The sequence below is a fragment of the Anas acuta genome (genome assembly GCF_963932015.1).
Source record: "Anas acuta chromosome 2 unlocalized genomic scaffold, bAnaAcu1.1 SUPER_2_unloc_1, whole genome shotgun sequence".
Classification (NCBI taxonomy): Eukaryota; Metazoa; Chordata; class Aves; order Anseriformes; family Anatidae; genus Anas; species Anas acuta.
The window spans coordinates 304,839-321,473 of record NW_027075980.1 but is presented as its reverse complement, the minus strand read 5'-3'; the positions used below and the strand labels follow the sequence as shown (position 1 = coordinate 321,473).

General features: G+C 54.7%; 1 protein-coding gene across 1 annotated transcript; it reads left to right on the top strand.

The window, feature by feature from the left end:
* Positions 1-8,936: 8,936 nt before the first annotated feature.
* LOC137848755 (epiplakin-like) lies at positions 8,937-14,773 on the top strand. Its single transcript, XM_068668147.1, has 2 exons — positions 8,937-9,158; positions 11,607-14,773. Exon 2 carries the CDS (start codon positions 11,653-11,655, stop codon positions 14,584-14,586), a length of 2,934 nt encoding a protein of 977 aa, XP_068524248.1. The 5' UTR covers positions 8,937-9,158; positions 11,607-11,652; the 3' UTR covers positions 14,587-14,773.
* The last annotated feature ends 1,862 nt before the right edge of the window (positions 14,774-16,635 follow it).

The following is a 16,635-nucleotide window of genomic DNA, read 5'->3' as shown; positions in this document are numbered from 1 at the left end:
GATTCATTGTCTTTGGCTATTTGCTTTAATTAACTCAGTTGCATCCTCGAAAAATCAAGTTCTCACCGTGGTTTTTGTAGCTGATAGGTGAAAGAAAATGTAGATTTGCTTTGGAACTCCTTACCATAATCTGCTGCGTAGTCCAGAGAGTCGCATGGGCTCAAAAAGGCATGGGACAAATTACTGGGAGTGGGCTGTTAAATGCATGGAAATACTCAGTCCCAGGAGGTTCCTGAGCCACAGTTTACTTGGAGATGGGAGACACAATCAGGGAGGTGTCAGTACGGGCTTGCACTGTTGTTACATGCTCAGTGTAGGCTCTGACACTGGACAAAGCTGGCTGCAGCATAGTGGAAATGCAGACCTGTGCTCTGGGCTGATTTAACTGCAATTGAACTTGCCACCACCTTAATTATGAGCACATCAAAACACAGGAAATGCTGCAATTTACTCGAAGTGACACACTGTCAAGGGGATATTTTATAGCTCTCAGGCCTCTCTGTACTTTGTATTGGAGTTAGTTCAGCTTCCTCCCACACCAACCTGCAGGCACTGAAATTCCAGCTCCAGGGGGACTCGATGATTTAGGCTCCCATACAAACCAAAAGGCTTCATATTCATCTTCTAGACTTCTACTCTTTCCTGGAAATGGATTAGAAAATGCTTAGCCAAAATCAGCCTGAATGGCCCATGTGTGTCTCCAGATCTCACAGTCCTACATGGTGCTATGGTGTAAGAGGGCCCGTGGCCAGCTGCTGCATGAGAGAAGACACTGGGATGGACAGGCTCTTGCCCTGGCACAGCACAACCATTCCTATCAGAATCACAGAATCATGGAATGGTTTGGGTTGGAAGGGACCTTAAAGATGATCTAAGTCTAACCCCCGTGCCATGGGCAGGGACACCTCGCACTAGACCAGGTTACTCAAAGCCTAGTCCAGCTAGAACTAGAATAATCCTCAGCGAAACATCAGCATGCCATGGGCTTGTTGGGAGGAGGCTCACCAGGAAGGCACTGTAATGCTGAACTAGGAAGTGCAGAGGAACAGCAGAGGAGGGCGTTCATCAGGAGAGCATAGAGCTAGATCAGACAAAATGATGATACAGACCGACACAGAGCCCTGAAATCCCCGTGCAGGCTGACACTGCGGAACTGGGAGGGGACAAGGTGAGCATCCAGACATGAGGGCCCCTCTGTGCCAGGACTGAGCTGGGTAAACAGGCAGAAGGGAGGGCAGACTCTGAGTGGAGACATAAAAGGGGAATAGAAACATAAATTACACACAGCAGGCAAGCAGGTAATGTGTATTTACTATTTCCCCTAAGAACTGGGTTGTGGAGGAGCAACAGGGAGATTTCTGTACACAGTCAAACTGTGGCAATTGCTGCTGGGGTAAGGAAATTGCTGCAAGAGCTGAGGAAAGGTACGGCAAGGCACGGCCACTTAGCAAGGGAGCCAGCAGTGGAACTGCGTGTGTTGGGAGGGGGAAGCGCGTGCTGGGAGCAAGGCTGCTTAACACATGCAGACACAGGCTGGGAAATGCTGTGAACAGCAAGGGAGCAGATAGTATTAAGTTATTCAGGTTAGTAAAGACATCTGCCAGCTGCAAAGACTGCTGGAAGACCAAACAACATACAGTGAGCGGAATAAAAAAGGCAGATTATGTTCAACATAGGTGAAAATACACAAATGGGGAGAAGCAGCCCTACTGTGCACATACCCAGCTCTGAACTGTTGCAGCTCAGCAGCAAGAATTGTGATAGAGTATTTGATGTGTGCTCAGCAACAGCCAGAGTAACTCAAATGTTAAGATTAGGGATGGAGCAGAGAACAGGGAAAGAATCAGAGAATCACAGAATGGCTCGAGTTAGAAGGGCCCTCAAAGATCACCCAGTTCCAAGCCCCCTGCCATAGCAGGGATGCCACCCACTAGATCAGGTTGCCCAGGGCATCATCCACCCTGGTCTTGAACACCTCCAGGGATGGGGTATCCACAGCTTCTCTGGACAACCTGTTCCAGTGCCTCGCCACCCTGTGAGCAAAGAATTTCCTCCTAACCTCTAATCTAAACCTTTTAGTCTTTTAGTTTAACACCATTCCCCCTCATCCTGTCAATATCTGATTGAGCAAAGAGTTGCTCTCCACTTTTTTTATAAGCCCCCTTCAAGTACTGAAAGACAGCAGTGAGGTCACCCTGGATCCTTCTCTTCTCCAGGCTGAACAGCCCCAGCTCTCTCAGCTGTCTTCCTAGAGAGGTGCTCCAGCCCCTTGATCATCTTCGTGGCCCTCCTCTGGGCCCTCTCTAACAGCCCCACATCCTTCTTGTGCTGGGGGCTCCGGACCTGGACACAAGGCACCAGGTGGGGCCTCACGAGGGCAGAGCAGAGGGGGACAACCACCTCCCTCCCCTGCTGGTCACCCCTCTGTTGATGCAGCCCAGGACACAGTTGGCCTTCTGGGCTGCAAGTGCACGCTGCCAACTCATGTCAAGCTTTTCGTCCAACAGAACCCCCAATTCCTTCTCTGTAGGGCTGCTCTCAATAGGTTCTTCTCCCAGTCTGTACTCCTTTCTGGGATTGCCCCAGCCCAAGTGCACCACCCTGCGTTAACATGTAGACTTGTTGAACCTCATTACGTTCACATGGGCCCACTTTTCAAGCTTGTCCAGGTCCCTTCAGATGGCATCCCTTCCTTCTATCGTATCAACCACACCACTCAGCTTGGTGTGTCATCTCTAATTTGCTGAGGGTGCACTCGATCCCACTGTCTACGTTGCAGCTTTCCCCAAGTGCTCTTAGCAGGCTGTTCTGCCAGGCACCACCATCCATGGCCCGTGCCTGTGGACAGACACTTGACTCTCGGAGAAGGGCAGCAGAGCAGGGCAGACCCCACCAGCTGCATTCAGCTCTGCGCATCCCACGGTGCCCAAGGCCAGCTCTGCAGACATCCCTCACGGCCAAGGCTCTGCTCTGCAAGTCTGTGGCATGCCAAGGCGCCCTGCAGCCCCCACCAGAGCTGGAGCTGTGTCTGTGCCATCTCCCCACGCGCCCTCAGAAGACAACAGGAGCATGGGATGGGGACCTGGGCCACTCCATAAGCATGTATAGCCCCACTGTGCCCAGGAGCCGCAGAGCAAAACCCTTATGCCAGGAAGCTGGGAAGTCAAAAGATAAGCAAGTTCTCTGGAAAGGTGTCAGGAAGCAGCGGCTGTACACTGCTGGCACCACCCCAACCACCCTGGGGATTATTGTCCTCCCTGCCCTGCCACAGACCAGGTGGCCTGAAGCACCAGCGAAACGCTCGCTGATCCCCGTTTCCCAGGAATCACGTGTCTGCATGAAAGATGCTTGAGAGTTTCTTTCCCACAGAGTACAAAGTTATGCAACCGCTTATCTCCAAACCAGAATAAAAAGGATTTTTGTCTTTTCTGTTTGCCTATGGTTGCTGCCTGTGCCCATCCCTTCAGTGCTGGGTTTGGCCGGTTCATTGCATTTGTTAAAAGAGCACATAGAATCAGAGAATCATAGAAACTCCTAAGTTGGGAGGGACCCACAGGGATCATTGAGTCCAGCTCCTGGCTCCACACAGAACCACCCAAAAATCAAACCACGTGCCCCAGAGCATTGTCTTCTTTAAAAGCGGCAGGCTCAGTACCATGACCACGTCCCTGGGGAGCCTGTCCCGGTGCCCAATCACCCTCCCAGTAGCCTGTTCCTAACACCCAGCCTGACCCTCCTGTCGCAGCTCCATGCTGTTCCTTTGGGTCCTGTTGTTGGTCACCAGAAGGAAAAGCTCAGCACCTGCCCCTCATGAGGAAGCTGCAGACCATTGTGAGGCCTCCCTTCAGTCTGCTCTTCTCTGGTCTCAACAAAACAAGGGACCTCAGCCACTCCTCATGTCTTACCCTCGAGACCCTTCACCATCTTCATAGCCCTCCTTTGGATGCTCCCTAATAGTTCTATGTCCTTATATTGTGGCACCCAAACCTGTATGCAGTACTCGAGGTGAGGTTGCGCCAGCACTGAGTAGCGTGGGACAATTCTTTTGTATTCTTTCCTACATTGCTCAGCCCAGCTCCCTGGGGGTCCAGCACTGCCAGCTCACGTGGCTCTGCAGGTCCCACGCCAGCCCCACGCCAGGCAGGAGAGCATGGGCGGCTCCAGGCACCTCCGCTGCAGGGAATCCTGGTGTGAGAGCTCCACACCGTGGGTCTGGTTTTCTTTGCTAATATTGTCCCCTGCTGCGTGCAGAGGCTGCCCGTGTGTGGTTGCAGCAGGAGGGCCCTGCCCTCTCCACGTCAGGCAGGAGGCTGTTGGCTGCTGGGTGTCACCCTCTGCCAGCGTCTGGGGACGGCTGTGCACCAGCAGCGCTACACCCAGGGCTGCGTGGCTGCAGGGACCGGCAGGGAGGGAGTTGTGTCAGCACCTGAGCCCTGGCAGAGGAGGTTTTCCAAATCAAACGCTGCAGGAAAACAACATTCCCCAAACGCCCCGTTGCCAAAGCTGTCTCCCAGCTCTCTGATGTGGTTCGTGGCTGCTCCAGCCAAGGACACCTACACCTTCCGGCAGGCGAGGCCAGGCCACGGCTGTGATACCCGGGCCCCGGTGCCTCCATGCCAGGCTGCAGGGAAGCTGCAGGACCGGCCGGTGAGTCACGGAGCAGCGCGGTGCTGCACTGCGGGCACGGAGCATCCCATGGGGCTGCGCCCCGGCCTTGCTTTCCATAGAACTGCAGCGAGGGGCACTTAGAGGTGGAGGCAGCAGATGCTGCGGTTTCAGGCACCACCTGAGCCCTGCACACTCGCATGGGTTTTCTTTACTTAGCGGGCAGCTGTATACAATCAGATAGAGCTGGCTGCAGCTGCGTGGGGGCCATGGCAATCCAGCGCCACACACACAGATCCTGACACGACACAAACTCTCCCCAGGTGGTGATGCTGTCACCTCCCTGCCCTGTCCCCAAGCACAGGATGTGCGGTGCCTTGAAGCCCCTCACTCTCCTCAGGCACAGAGGCACAGCGTACTGGGGGTGCCGCAGCACGGCCAGGACTTGGCAGGTGGGATTGGGTCCCCCTGCCCAGGGCAGACCCCATCTGCAGCCGCTGCTGCACTTTTCCCAGCTTCTCCCACAGCAGCTCGCATGCTGCCCGCCTGAGCCCCTGGCTGAAGGGAGGACAGCAGCCGTCTGGCAGGTGGGTGACAAGGAGGTGTTGTCTCCAAAGAGCCCTGTGCCAGAGTCCAGAGTGCGGTATATCCAGAAATGCTGGCTGGGTAATGGGCCTGTAGCGTGCAAGTGACAGCGCCCTGACGCCCAGGCAGCTCCACGCTGCTCGTCAGGCTGTCTGGGAAGGGCGACTGCAGGTCAGTTAACACCCAGGCCTGAAGCCAAGCGAGAAGTCAGCATTCCTCTCAAGACAGCTTGAGCAGTTTCATCTCCATTCTCACAAACATCCAGCTCCTGGCACTACAGGCATGTGAAAGTCACTGTATTTTGGCTTGTAAACCAAACTAGGAACTGCAGCCCGATCCAAAGCCTTGTGTTAATATGCAAATTACAAGAGGTACAGTGTCAGCTTGCAGCTGCCTTTCAGAAAAGTTAGATGGAATGGGTAAAACAATCGGCATTGCTCAGCAAGAACACTATTCCCAGATTATTTGTAGGTTGTGTTCTAGTGCTTTCACTTGCTAAAAGGTCCTGTCGCTGTTCACAGAATGTGCACTGCTAGGATAGACTGTGCCATCTGCCTCACAATGGACCTACAGCAGCCACCACCCAGGGCAGGGGCTGTCCTGAAAGGAATCCTCGCTGAAATATCTCCAGGACCAGGGGCAGACTGGAAATGGGCCTGAGGAACAGCTTCAGGAGAATGAGAAGCAGGCCCCGTGACATCAGGTCACCTGGTAGGATGCTGGTGATGCTCCGAGGCAGCAGACAGAAAGACAGGAGCCCTCCTTCAAATCTCAAGGCTAATTACAAGCCCCGGGAGCAGGGGGGAGGGATGGAGGCAGGTCTGGAGACGGCACAGTTGTGCACACCTGGGCACTGGCTGCACAGTACCAGCCAGGCCCTGCATCCCGTGCCTTTAACACACCAGTGCATGGCAGCTTCGGGAGTGGGGCTGAGGGAATTTGAGCTCAAGCCACAAAGACGATGCTGAAGGCCAGAAGGAACGTGACTGTGTCTAACAGTGGGTAGCCAAAGCAGCAAGTGAACTAGATGGGACCGAGGTCTGGTATGCAGCACACATGCAGCCCCAACCAGGGGGAGCAGGGTTTCAGTTCTGCATCACGGGGGTTGGAATTTATGAAGGTGAGAGGCTCAGCATTGCCTGTGCCGTATTCCCTTTCCCTGGGAAAGGTGTGCAAGTGCCAGCGTCACCCATGGGACACAGGAACGTCTGCCTTGTGGGCACCCTTCCTCTTCAACAGCCCCTGGGGAAATACCTCTCTGGAGACAACACAAAGTACAGCAGAGATCAGCTCACTTAACCCATCTCCAAACAGCCTTGGGTAGTGCCTTAGAACATGTCCTGGAAGAAATAAATTGCTTCAGGGTTGAAATGAAACAGTTTCATCATCTCTCAGAAACAGACTAGTAGTTAGGATAAAATACTCGGTCCTCATTCAGGGAAGAGTCATCCTGCTCTCTGCTAATGAGGGAACAAGCTGGGAACGGGGTCCTGGTGAGGCACCATCGTTTCCAAGAGATACAACTCTGTGTAAGCCACCTGGTACCTGTGACCAGGTGGTGACATTCAGGGCTGATTCACTGCAGCTGATGCTTGTGTGCACTGTAGGTCACCCAGCTGCCCTGGAAGCCAAGGTGGAGCAGGTCCATGCAGCCGGTGGTTGCTTTGTGGACACGTCCTACAGCAGATGTGTTCAAGTGGTCAGAGTAGTCATGCTCAGGATTTGGGTGAGTGTCCTGGCGTGCTCTCCATGGCTATAACGGGAGCCTGGGCTTCAGCTCCACAGGAGGCGTCCACTGTGGTGAGATAAATCATAGCCTCTGTTCTGACAAATGCAAAGTAACGCATCATCAAGGGAAGCCGACAACTGCCAGCACTTCAGAGGTGTCTAAACAAGCTGGGCCAACTCCAGATAGTGTCCCAGTGTCACTGGGACAGCTCAGGGGAGCACGCTGCATGGCTGCAGTCAGTGCTGAGTGGTGCCTGGGGAGTGCAGGAGGACCACAAAGCAGAGCAACTTGACACTGCCTGCTGGTACCCACCCAGCCTGGCTTGTGCACAGGGTCCTTGCTGTACAGAGCAGGATGCTGAGAGAAGAGAGATGGGATCCCCCTTCCTGGCACAGGCACCCTTTGCACCCCTTACACTCAGCTTGTGCCAAGGATGCAGCCCAGAACAAAGCCCTTCCTGTAGCCCATCTCAAACAGCTGAACCTTAAAACCTGCAGAGAAATGCAGTTAGCAGTGTACTTGTGGCATCAGTAACTCTAGCCAACATAACGCAGGCTGAAAACAGATGTCAGGCAAGGAAGGGCTTCTGAGGGGTGAGTAAAGACGACGGAAACAGGTCCTGTGTCCACCTTCATCCCCAAGAGCAGAGGGACCTCCTGCCCAGGTGTGCTCCTCAGAGCCAAACTGATCTCGGTGAGTCAGAGGGAAAATGCATTCGTGTGCTGATCATCCAGTCTGGCAAGCACCTACGCAGGTAGGAATGTGCACCCAAAGCAGGACAGCCAGGGAAGGAAGGGCAGGGGCAGGCAACACCTCCTCCACACAGGGGCACCAACTCACACACACCCACACAGGGTCACACCAGCACACACGTGTGCAGCTGCTTGTGCCAGCTCACACAGGCATAGCTGCGTGAGCACGCGTGTGCTCTCCCTTGCACACGCAGTTACATGTGCCAACACCGAGTTACTTGAGCATATACAGTCACACACATCAGAGGCACGGTCACACGTGCAGGTTTACGTGAGCACATATGCAGTCACAGGTGCACACAGCCACAGACAGAACCAGCACCTGAGCACGTATTCAGCTGCGCAATTACACACCAGAACAACCCAACCAAAACCACCCTTGTGCTGGAAGTGGGCACAGGGTAAGCCTGTTCACCGGAGCTGTGGCTGTGGTCTGATGGGACATGGCCCAAACACGGGACTGCTTCAGCCCAGCTCAGCCCAAAGCTGGCCAGAGCCAGCAGCCTGCCCTGCCAGCTAGATGGAGTTCTCTGCGAGCAAGCAGTCAACCAGGCACCCTCAGCTCCCGGAGAGCCGCTGGCCAGGCATTGGGCTGGCTCCCCCTGCACACCAGGAGCATGAGGGTGATGGAGCACTGGAACAGGCTGCCCTGACAGGTTGTGGAGTCTTGCTCCGTGGAGGTCTTCAAAACCCACCTGGACATGGTCCTAGGCAACCTGCTCTAGGTGGCCCTGCTTGAGCAGAGGGGATGAACCGGATGACCTCCAGAGGACCCTTCCAATTTCAACCATTCTGTGATTCTGAGAGGTTTCCATCCTGGAGCTGCTTTGGCCCTGGGAACTGGCCACCCAAATCCACCTGCTGCAAGGAGATCCTGCGCCTGTATGGTCCAGTTCACAACCCCATCAGGGGACAGGCTGGATCTCTGTCCCCATGAGAGCAGAGAGAGCCACAGGGGCTGGCTGCAGCTCCCTACCCCAGCCAAGGGGCTCAGCCAAGGCAGGCTGAACAAGCCCAGATGTGCAGAGACCTCCAAGGCATCTGGGACCCCAGGCAGAGCAGTCCATGAGCAATCGTGCTGGGCGCCTGTCAGGAGATGGTGGTGTCAGGGTCCAGAAACTGCACCGTGCCCCTGCATCCTCCACGGACACATTCACCCAAGCTCCCACCAGAGATGCACCCCACATCTTGCAGTGTAACCAGTCACTGTCCCCCTGCCCCAGACCCTGCCACCCCAGCTGGGCTCCCAGGACAGGGGCTGCTGTGACACTGCAGAGGCATCGTCTCACTGGGGTGGTCGGATGTATATTGGCTGGCTTGTAGCATGGGGCAGGGCTGGTGTGTCATCCCCAGGGGCGGGGAAGCGAAGGATTTAAATTAGGCACCTGCCTTGGCTGCTCATCCTGGCTGAGAGGCGGCGGGAGGAGGAGGAGGAGGAGGACCGGAGCCTGCTGGTGAGCAAGCTGCTCTGGATTCGTGTCCAGCAGGTAGGACACAGCCTGTCCAGAGGGGGCACTGGGGCCACCACACAGCCTAGCACAACTCCTGCCTTGCACGCTCCATGTACATACTAGATGCCTGCAAGGGATGCGGAGACCTTGCCTCTACCCTAAAACCTACCATTCAGAGGGCAGCTGCTGAAGCCCGGGGCTTGGTTACACAGGAGGTCTCCAGGCACGAGGTGGGCCTTTCTAAGAAGGGACAAAGTGACAGAGTGGCTGGATGCCAGGGCTGGATGGAGCCACTGCTCCACGCAACGCGCTTTGCATCCTCTGCACTGGAGCTGAGCGGGTCAGGACGCTGGGACATGGGAGGGAGGCAGCCGGAGCCATGGGACCTGCCCGAGCCCGCAGGAGCTGGTGCTGACTGGCGCGGTGGGTCTCAGCTGGGAGCCCGGCAGCGGGAGCCCACGAGGCGAGCACCAGGCTGGGGGCTGTGCCAACACGCTCCCGCTCCCTGGGGTGCAGGCAGGGCTCGGGACCACGGCAGCGCCAGGCCACCCCTGCTCACCCCAGCTGGAAAAACGCTTCCACCAGGGCCTCTTGGGCTGGGCTGCTGTGACAGCTTGAAAGGACAGCCAGCTCCTGCCCCGGGAGCTTCGTGTGCAGCCAAGCCCCGGCATCAGGAGGCCTGATTAGAGACGAGCTAATGACAGCCTGCCGTTGGGCAATGTCTCTCCCGAATAGGGTGTTCACACGACATCTGTGTCCTATATAGGTGTCGCCTGCTCCAGGGTGTGACACCGGCACTCTGCCTTGCCCTGCACCGAGTGCCACCCGAGCAGGCGGCACAACGAGCCCACCACCCTGCGAGGGCTGCCTCAGTGGAGGCAAGAGAGTGAAAAGAAGCTGCTCTCTAGGGCCAGAGCCCCAAGGTGGGCCAGAGCACCCACATGAGAAAGGCAGGGGCTGGTCTGCAGCTGCTGGGATCCAGCTCTCTTGCAGCATGATCCATCTACACCTGCATCAATCCAATATTTAAATGTATCAAAGGCAATGACTCAGAGGCTTTTAGATCAGTTAGGTAAACAGTCAGGGAATTAAGCTGTGACCTTGATAATTAATGAGTTAAACATATCATTAACATCAGTCACTGTAGCTTTATGGGAGATGGGTGTTCCCAAATAAATGTTTTGGGGTTTGTTTTTGCCATTTTTACAAGACTGTGGCCTCATCACCACATGATACTGGGGATGCTGAAAGTTTACAGGGCTCCCAGAAGAAACCAGGGGACTGCATGGCAGAGATCCCTCAAGAATTACTAAGCAGACTCAAAAGGCATCCAGTTTATGAAATCCACTGTGCTAAAAACAGTTAGAGATTACTACAGAAAACAAGTAAATGTTATATATATTGCCTCATTTTCTCTCTTCCCCTGATGTCCACTTATAGCTCAAGATGGAAACGAGACCCTGGGCTACACCGACCCTTGGTCAGACTCTGCATAGTTGTTCAGATGTCTGCTCAAGAGCACAGCCACCTTCCTCTAGCACATTTCAGACAGCATAACTGGAATCTTGGTTGGCAGTGCTGCTTTTATGTCTGGGGGTACCCGCTAGACTGACTGTGACTCGTCACAGTAATTGCCAAGTACCTGTATGAATGGGAGAAACCACTGCAAGCAGCCACTTACAGCAAGCTTCCTGAGGTACTGGCTCTTAGTCCACCACAACTCTGTAATTTTACATATATATAGAGAGAGATCGATATACATAATTTTATCTTCCGCTTTACCTACATAACAATTAGCTGAAACAAAGAATGACCATTCACTACCTCCTGCAGCACAGGGTCTAGGAGCTGCTAGTGAAAAGACTTTCCCTGCAAAGTATGATTAAATCACTGCTGTCATTACCTCGGGATGTTGCAGAGGCTGACTCCAGACCCAGACTCACAGCCACAACTGCACAGATCCATAGATGGAAACCTGTGGTGGCTAGTAGAGGGTGGTCTGGGGCAAGCACAGCCCAGGCGGTCCCTGCATGCCAGAGGGTTCAGCCAGCAGGATCAGTCTTTACCATAGTGTTGTTCCTACAGTAGTTCCCCTAAATATCTGGAGAGAGCACCCCTGCCCTGCTGCAGAGACAGCACGCAGCCAAACAAACCTTCCCATTGACCACACCCTTGTCCCCAGGCACTGGAACTGGTTAGAATGGTCCCCAGAATGGTGTTTGGCATGGGCCACCCAGCCATCCCACAGAGGATCCCCACATGCAGTTAAACGTTAATGTGGGCCACAGAGCAGTGTGAGCATGCCTGTGGCATCAGCACTCAGTTTTGGAAGAGAAAAACTGAGTGCTGAGGAAAAAAAAAAATAAAAATTTTTTTTTGGAGAAAAGCTGTAGTCAGTTTTTCTGAGTATGGGTGCTTCACACACACCACGAAACCTGCTAAAGAACCTGTGTCTCACCAAGTCTTCTCTTTCTCTCTCCTCAGACGAACACAGTGCTCCACAGCAGCAGGACTGTTGCCCAGAGACAACATGAGTGGACCCCTTCAGAACGAGTCAAGCAACACAGGAAGCAACTTGAATGGAAGTGAACACACAGAGATGTGTGGTGGTGGGAGTAACTTCATAGCTGGTGTCTTCATCCAGGCCAAGAATAAGAAGATGAGCATCTATGATGCCATGATGAGGGGGCTCCTGACGCCAGGCACAGCCCTGGTGCTGCTGGAGGCACAGGCTGCCTCAGGATTCCTCACGGACCCCGTGAGGAATGCCAAGCTATCGGTGAAAGAGGCACTGACCGTGGGACTTATAGGCAGAGATTTTTATGAGAAGCTTCTGTCAGCAGAGGGAGCCGTGACAGGGTACACAGAGCCATACACAGGACACAAGATCTCCCTCTTCCAGGCCATGAAGAATGAGTTCATAGTCAAGGAGCACGCTATCCGCCTCCTCGAGGCCCAGATCGCCACCGGCGGCATCATCGACCCCATCAACAGACACCGCCTCCCTGTGGAGGCGGCCTACCAGCGAGGCTACTTTGACCAGGAGATGTGCCAGTTTCTTCTGAACCACAAGAATCAAACAAGAAGTTGTTTTGACCCCAACACGCATGAAAACCTCACTTATACACAGCTCCTCCGCCGCTGCGTGCCCGACCCGGACACGGGGCTGCTCATGCTCCAAGTGATGGACAAGGGCTCGGTGCTCTACCAGCTGAACAAGGACGCCCGCAAAGCCCTGCAGGCTGCCCGCACCACCGTCAGTGTGGGGCTCTTCCAGGGCCAGAGCGTCACCGTCTGGGAGCTCCTCTTCTCTCGCTACATCTCTGATCGCCAGAGAGAGGAGCTGCTGAGGAAATATAAGGTGGGGACGGTGACCATCCCAGAAATGATCACCACTCTCACTGCCATCATCACCAAGGCAGAAACAGGAAACCAGGATCTGAGCTCATCCACAGTAACACCCAGCTGTGAGGTGGGATCACCACAACCAGTACAGGATACACACTCCCAGGAGCAGCAGTTGAGAAAGTCATTAAAGTCTGCGACCATCTATGTCACTGCTGGTGAGTTCCAGGGACAAAATGTTTCCTTGCTGGACCTGCTCTTTTCCAAATACATCCCTCAGGGGAAGCGGCAGGAGCTGCTGGAGCTGTACAGAGCGGGCATACTGACCACAGAACAGGTGGCTACTGCTGTCACCACCACGATCAACAAGACAGAAGCTGCCAATACCACACTTGCAGCGAATACCAGAAGTCCACAGAAGGTGGTGACAAGGGCAGAGGAAATTGGAGATGATGTTTCAGCACAAGATGCACAACTAGATAACGTCTTGAAGTCTACCACCATTGACATGCCAGCTGGTGAGTTCTCTGTGTGGGACCTGCTCTTCTCTGACTACATCTCTGAGGACAAAAGGCAGGAGCTTCTGGAGCTCTACCATGGAAGGGTATTAACCCTGGAGAAGATGATAACTGTTGTCACCACCCTCATTAAGAAAAAAGAATCTACAGGCAGGAAATTCCAAATTTCAGTGAAGACTTCCAACAAGGACACCGTGCCAGTGGCAGGAGAGAAGGATGCTGTCTCCTCCAAAGAAGAACCATGGGAAGCAGCCTTGAAAAACACAGTTGTCGACATGGAGGCTGGAGAGTTTCAGGGCCACAAGGTCTCTGTGTGGGACTTGCTCCACTCAAAGTACATCCCTGAGGAGAACAGAAAGGAGCTGCTAGAGCTGTACGAGGCAGGAGAGTTAACCCTTGAGCAGGTGAAAACTGTTGTCAGCACTATTGTAACCAAGGCAGAGGAAGCAAGAGCAGCGCAAGCAGCACATGAGAGTAGTTCAAGGGCAGAGACAGCAGTCACTGAAGCTGAGCACACCCACCACCTGCAAGAGGACAGGACCTGGGAAGAAACCCTGAAGTCCACCACAGTTGAGATGGCAGTGGATGAGTTCCAGGGGAGGCAAATCTCTGTGTGGGACCTGCTCTTCTCTGATTACATCTCTGAGGACAAAAGGCAGGAGCTTCTGGAGCTGTACTGTACTGGGACACTGGCCTTGGAGCAGATGATAACTGTTGTCACCACCCTCATCAAGAAAAAAAAATCTACAGGCAGGAAATTCCAAATTTCAGCGAAGACTTCCAACAAGGACACTGTGCCAGTGGCGGGAGAGAAGGATGCTGTCTCCTCCAAAGAAGAACCATGGGAAGCAGCCTTGAAAAACACAGTTGTCGACATGGAGGCTGGAGAGTTTCAGGGCCACAAGGTCTCTGTGTGGGACTTGCTCCACTCGAAGTACATCCCTGAGGAGAACAGAAAGGAGCTGCTAGAGCTGTACCAGGCAGGAGAGTTAACCCTTGAGCAGGTGAAAACTGTTGTCAGCACTATTGTAACCAAGGCAGAGGAAGCAAGAGCAGCGCAAGCAGCACATGAGAGTAGTTCAAGGGCAGAGACAGCAGTCACTGAAGCTGAGCACACCCACCACCTGCAAGAAGACAGGACCTGGGAAGAAACCCTGAAGTCCACCACAGTTGAGATGGCAGTGGATGAGTTCCAGGGGAGGCAAATCTCTGTGTGGGACCTGCTCTTCTCTGACTACATCTCTGAGGACAAAAGGCAGGAGCTTCTGGAGCTGTACTGTGCCGGAACACTCCCCGTTCAGGAACTCATCAGCACCATCAGCAGCATTGCAATTGACAGCAAAGAAAGGAAACTTGCAACCCTTCCCCAGCAGACAGTGGATCTCCTCCAGACTGAGGGCTCCTACATTACCTTTGGCCCATTCCAGGAGCAGAAGGTGTCAGTATGGGAGCTCCTCTCCACCAAGCAAGTCTCAGAGTACAAACGAGAGGCACATCTTGACACTTATGGCACAGGGGGGCTGACTGTGAACAAGATCACCATCACCACCACTGTCGTCACAGGCCCACAGGGAAAGAAGAGACACCACCAGGACCACTAGCATTACCTGCCCCAGAAGAGAATTAAGCTCTACCTCCTATGGAAAATGCAACCTGGGCTCTTCTGAGCATTGGCTCTCCATGCAATACAGTTATGGACAGGAAAGAGTGGTGATGAACCTGTGTGTGGAACATGGTGGTCTCCTGGTTAAACTCTTTCCTGTCTCAACTACTACTTCACTCAGAATGTTTTTGTGCAGTGGAGCATTCCTGGGGGGAGGGGGGAGGGAGATTTTAGGGAGGGCATGGGAGGGCTTGTGGCTGTCACTTCCTGCCAGACTCACACGGGCACTGACAAAGGATAGGGAAATGTGGGGTCAGCACTCACAGCAAATGGGTCAGAGACTGCCACCAATGGGATCAGGCAGAAACCACAAAGCAGGAGCTATGGGCAGCACAACTGGCAGCCCCAGAAGAACTACAGAGGGACAGACCACCTCTGCACGGGATAGCTGGGACCCTGGCCCTGCTGAGGAGCAAGCAGTGCGGGCAGCACACATGGCTGCCGTCACCTGCAGGACATTTTGCATGCATTAACTTAAAGTGGGATTGGGCTTCTGGTGCCAAGGCTCTGATGCCAGCAATGGTGAGCAGCTGCTGGGTGCACTTGCAGGAGCCCAGAGCTATCAGGGGCAAAGGGATGCCACAGGGAAGGGGGCTTCTGTGTGTGCCAGGGACACCCTGAGTCCCTGTGCCCTTGAAGGTCACTGCTCACTGGGGAGGGAAAGCAGCTATGAGAGCGTCCCCATGCTGCCTGGCACTGAGCTGAGCAGCCATGCACATGTGCAACATGGATGTGTGCTGCAAAGCGTAAGCACTGAGCGTGCATGCAGGTACCACAGAGCCATGTATGCACAGCACCGCACGTGGGACTGGACCTGCCATGCCCTGGGGAGTCTGGCATTGCGTTCAGACATGGGGGGGTGAGGCACAGCCTGCAGCATGTGTCTGTGTTCGCGTGTGCATGTGTCACCATTACAGGTGTGTGTGTGTACACATATGTGTACACGTCCCTGTTACACCGCCGTGTGTGGCACAGCTCTCTCCCACCATCTGTGTGGATGTGACACTGTGTGTGACACCAGTGCTGCCCTCTGATGGCTTCAGCCAGGCCCTCAGCTGGGCCATCATCCTGGGCCTCATCCTGGGCCTCATCATGGGCCTCATCCTGGGCCTTCAGCCGGGCCCCGCAGCCGGGCCTCAGCTGGGTTGGGGCCTGAGTCAGGGCCCCTGGCCGCAAACCTGCAGCTGCCCCATGCCACTGTCCTGGGCCGCAGCTGCCCTTCACTGCTGCACCTGGTGTTGCCCTCGGCTATGTGGTGGCTCGGTATGGGGTATGCTCGGCTATGTCAGCTCCCCTGCCAGTGTGAAGCCACGAGGGGCATGGCTGTCTCTCAGCCTGCAGTCTGAAATCCCCAGCCCCATTCAGCCTGGGAATGCAGCTTCTCCCAGTGACAGACATGGGCTGGGACAGCACTCCTGTACCATTCACCAGCTGACCCAGTCCACGTCTCAAGATAGGGACCCCTAGCCTGGACCCCACACATCCCGAAGCCTCCCCAGAACCCCCAAGGCTCCCACAGACAAAGCCCCCTATAGCATGGGGATCCAATGGCCCCCACTGTCCAAACCAACAGCTCCAACCCTGACTTGGGCACCCAGGCCTTGGCCGGCCATCCCATGGGGTCTCATCACCACCCAGCAGGTCCCTGTAGTCCCCTGCTCAAGGTCCTCCTGCTTTGGGAGTGGGCATGGCATGGCCTCCCTGCTTTGCACCCCGGCACCAGAGCCATGCCTGGGCTCCCCAAAACTTCTGCCATCCACACAGGGCCACAGTGCTGGGGCCAAGGCGCTCTGCTGGGCTCTTGAACACACAGGGTTGGGTGCCCCAGCCCTGCCAGCCCTAACGGGAGATGGAGAGCAGCACCCAGCATGCTGCACAGCCCTGCTCCACGCTGGAGCTCACACATTGCACCATGCTTGCTGCCTTCCCAGCTCTCTGCTCACAAAGGAGCAGTGAGGATGCAAGCCAGTCCTTTAGCCAGAGCTCC

Coding starts and splice junctions, on each gene's coding strand:
- LOC137848755 (XM_068668147.1), top strand. CDS start 11,653: ATGAGTGGACCCCTTCAGAACGAGTCAAGCAACACAGGAAGCAACTTG.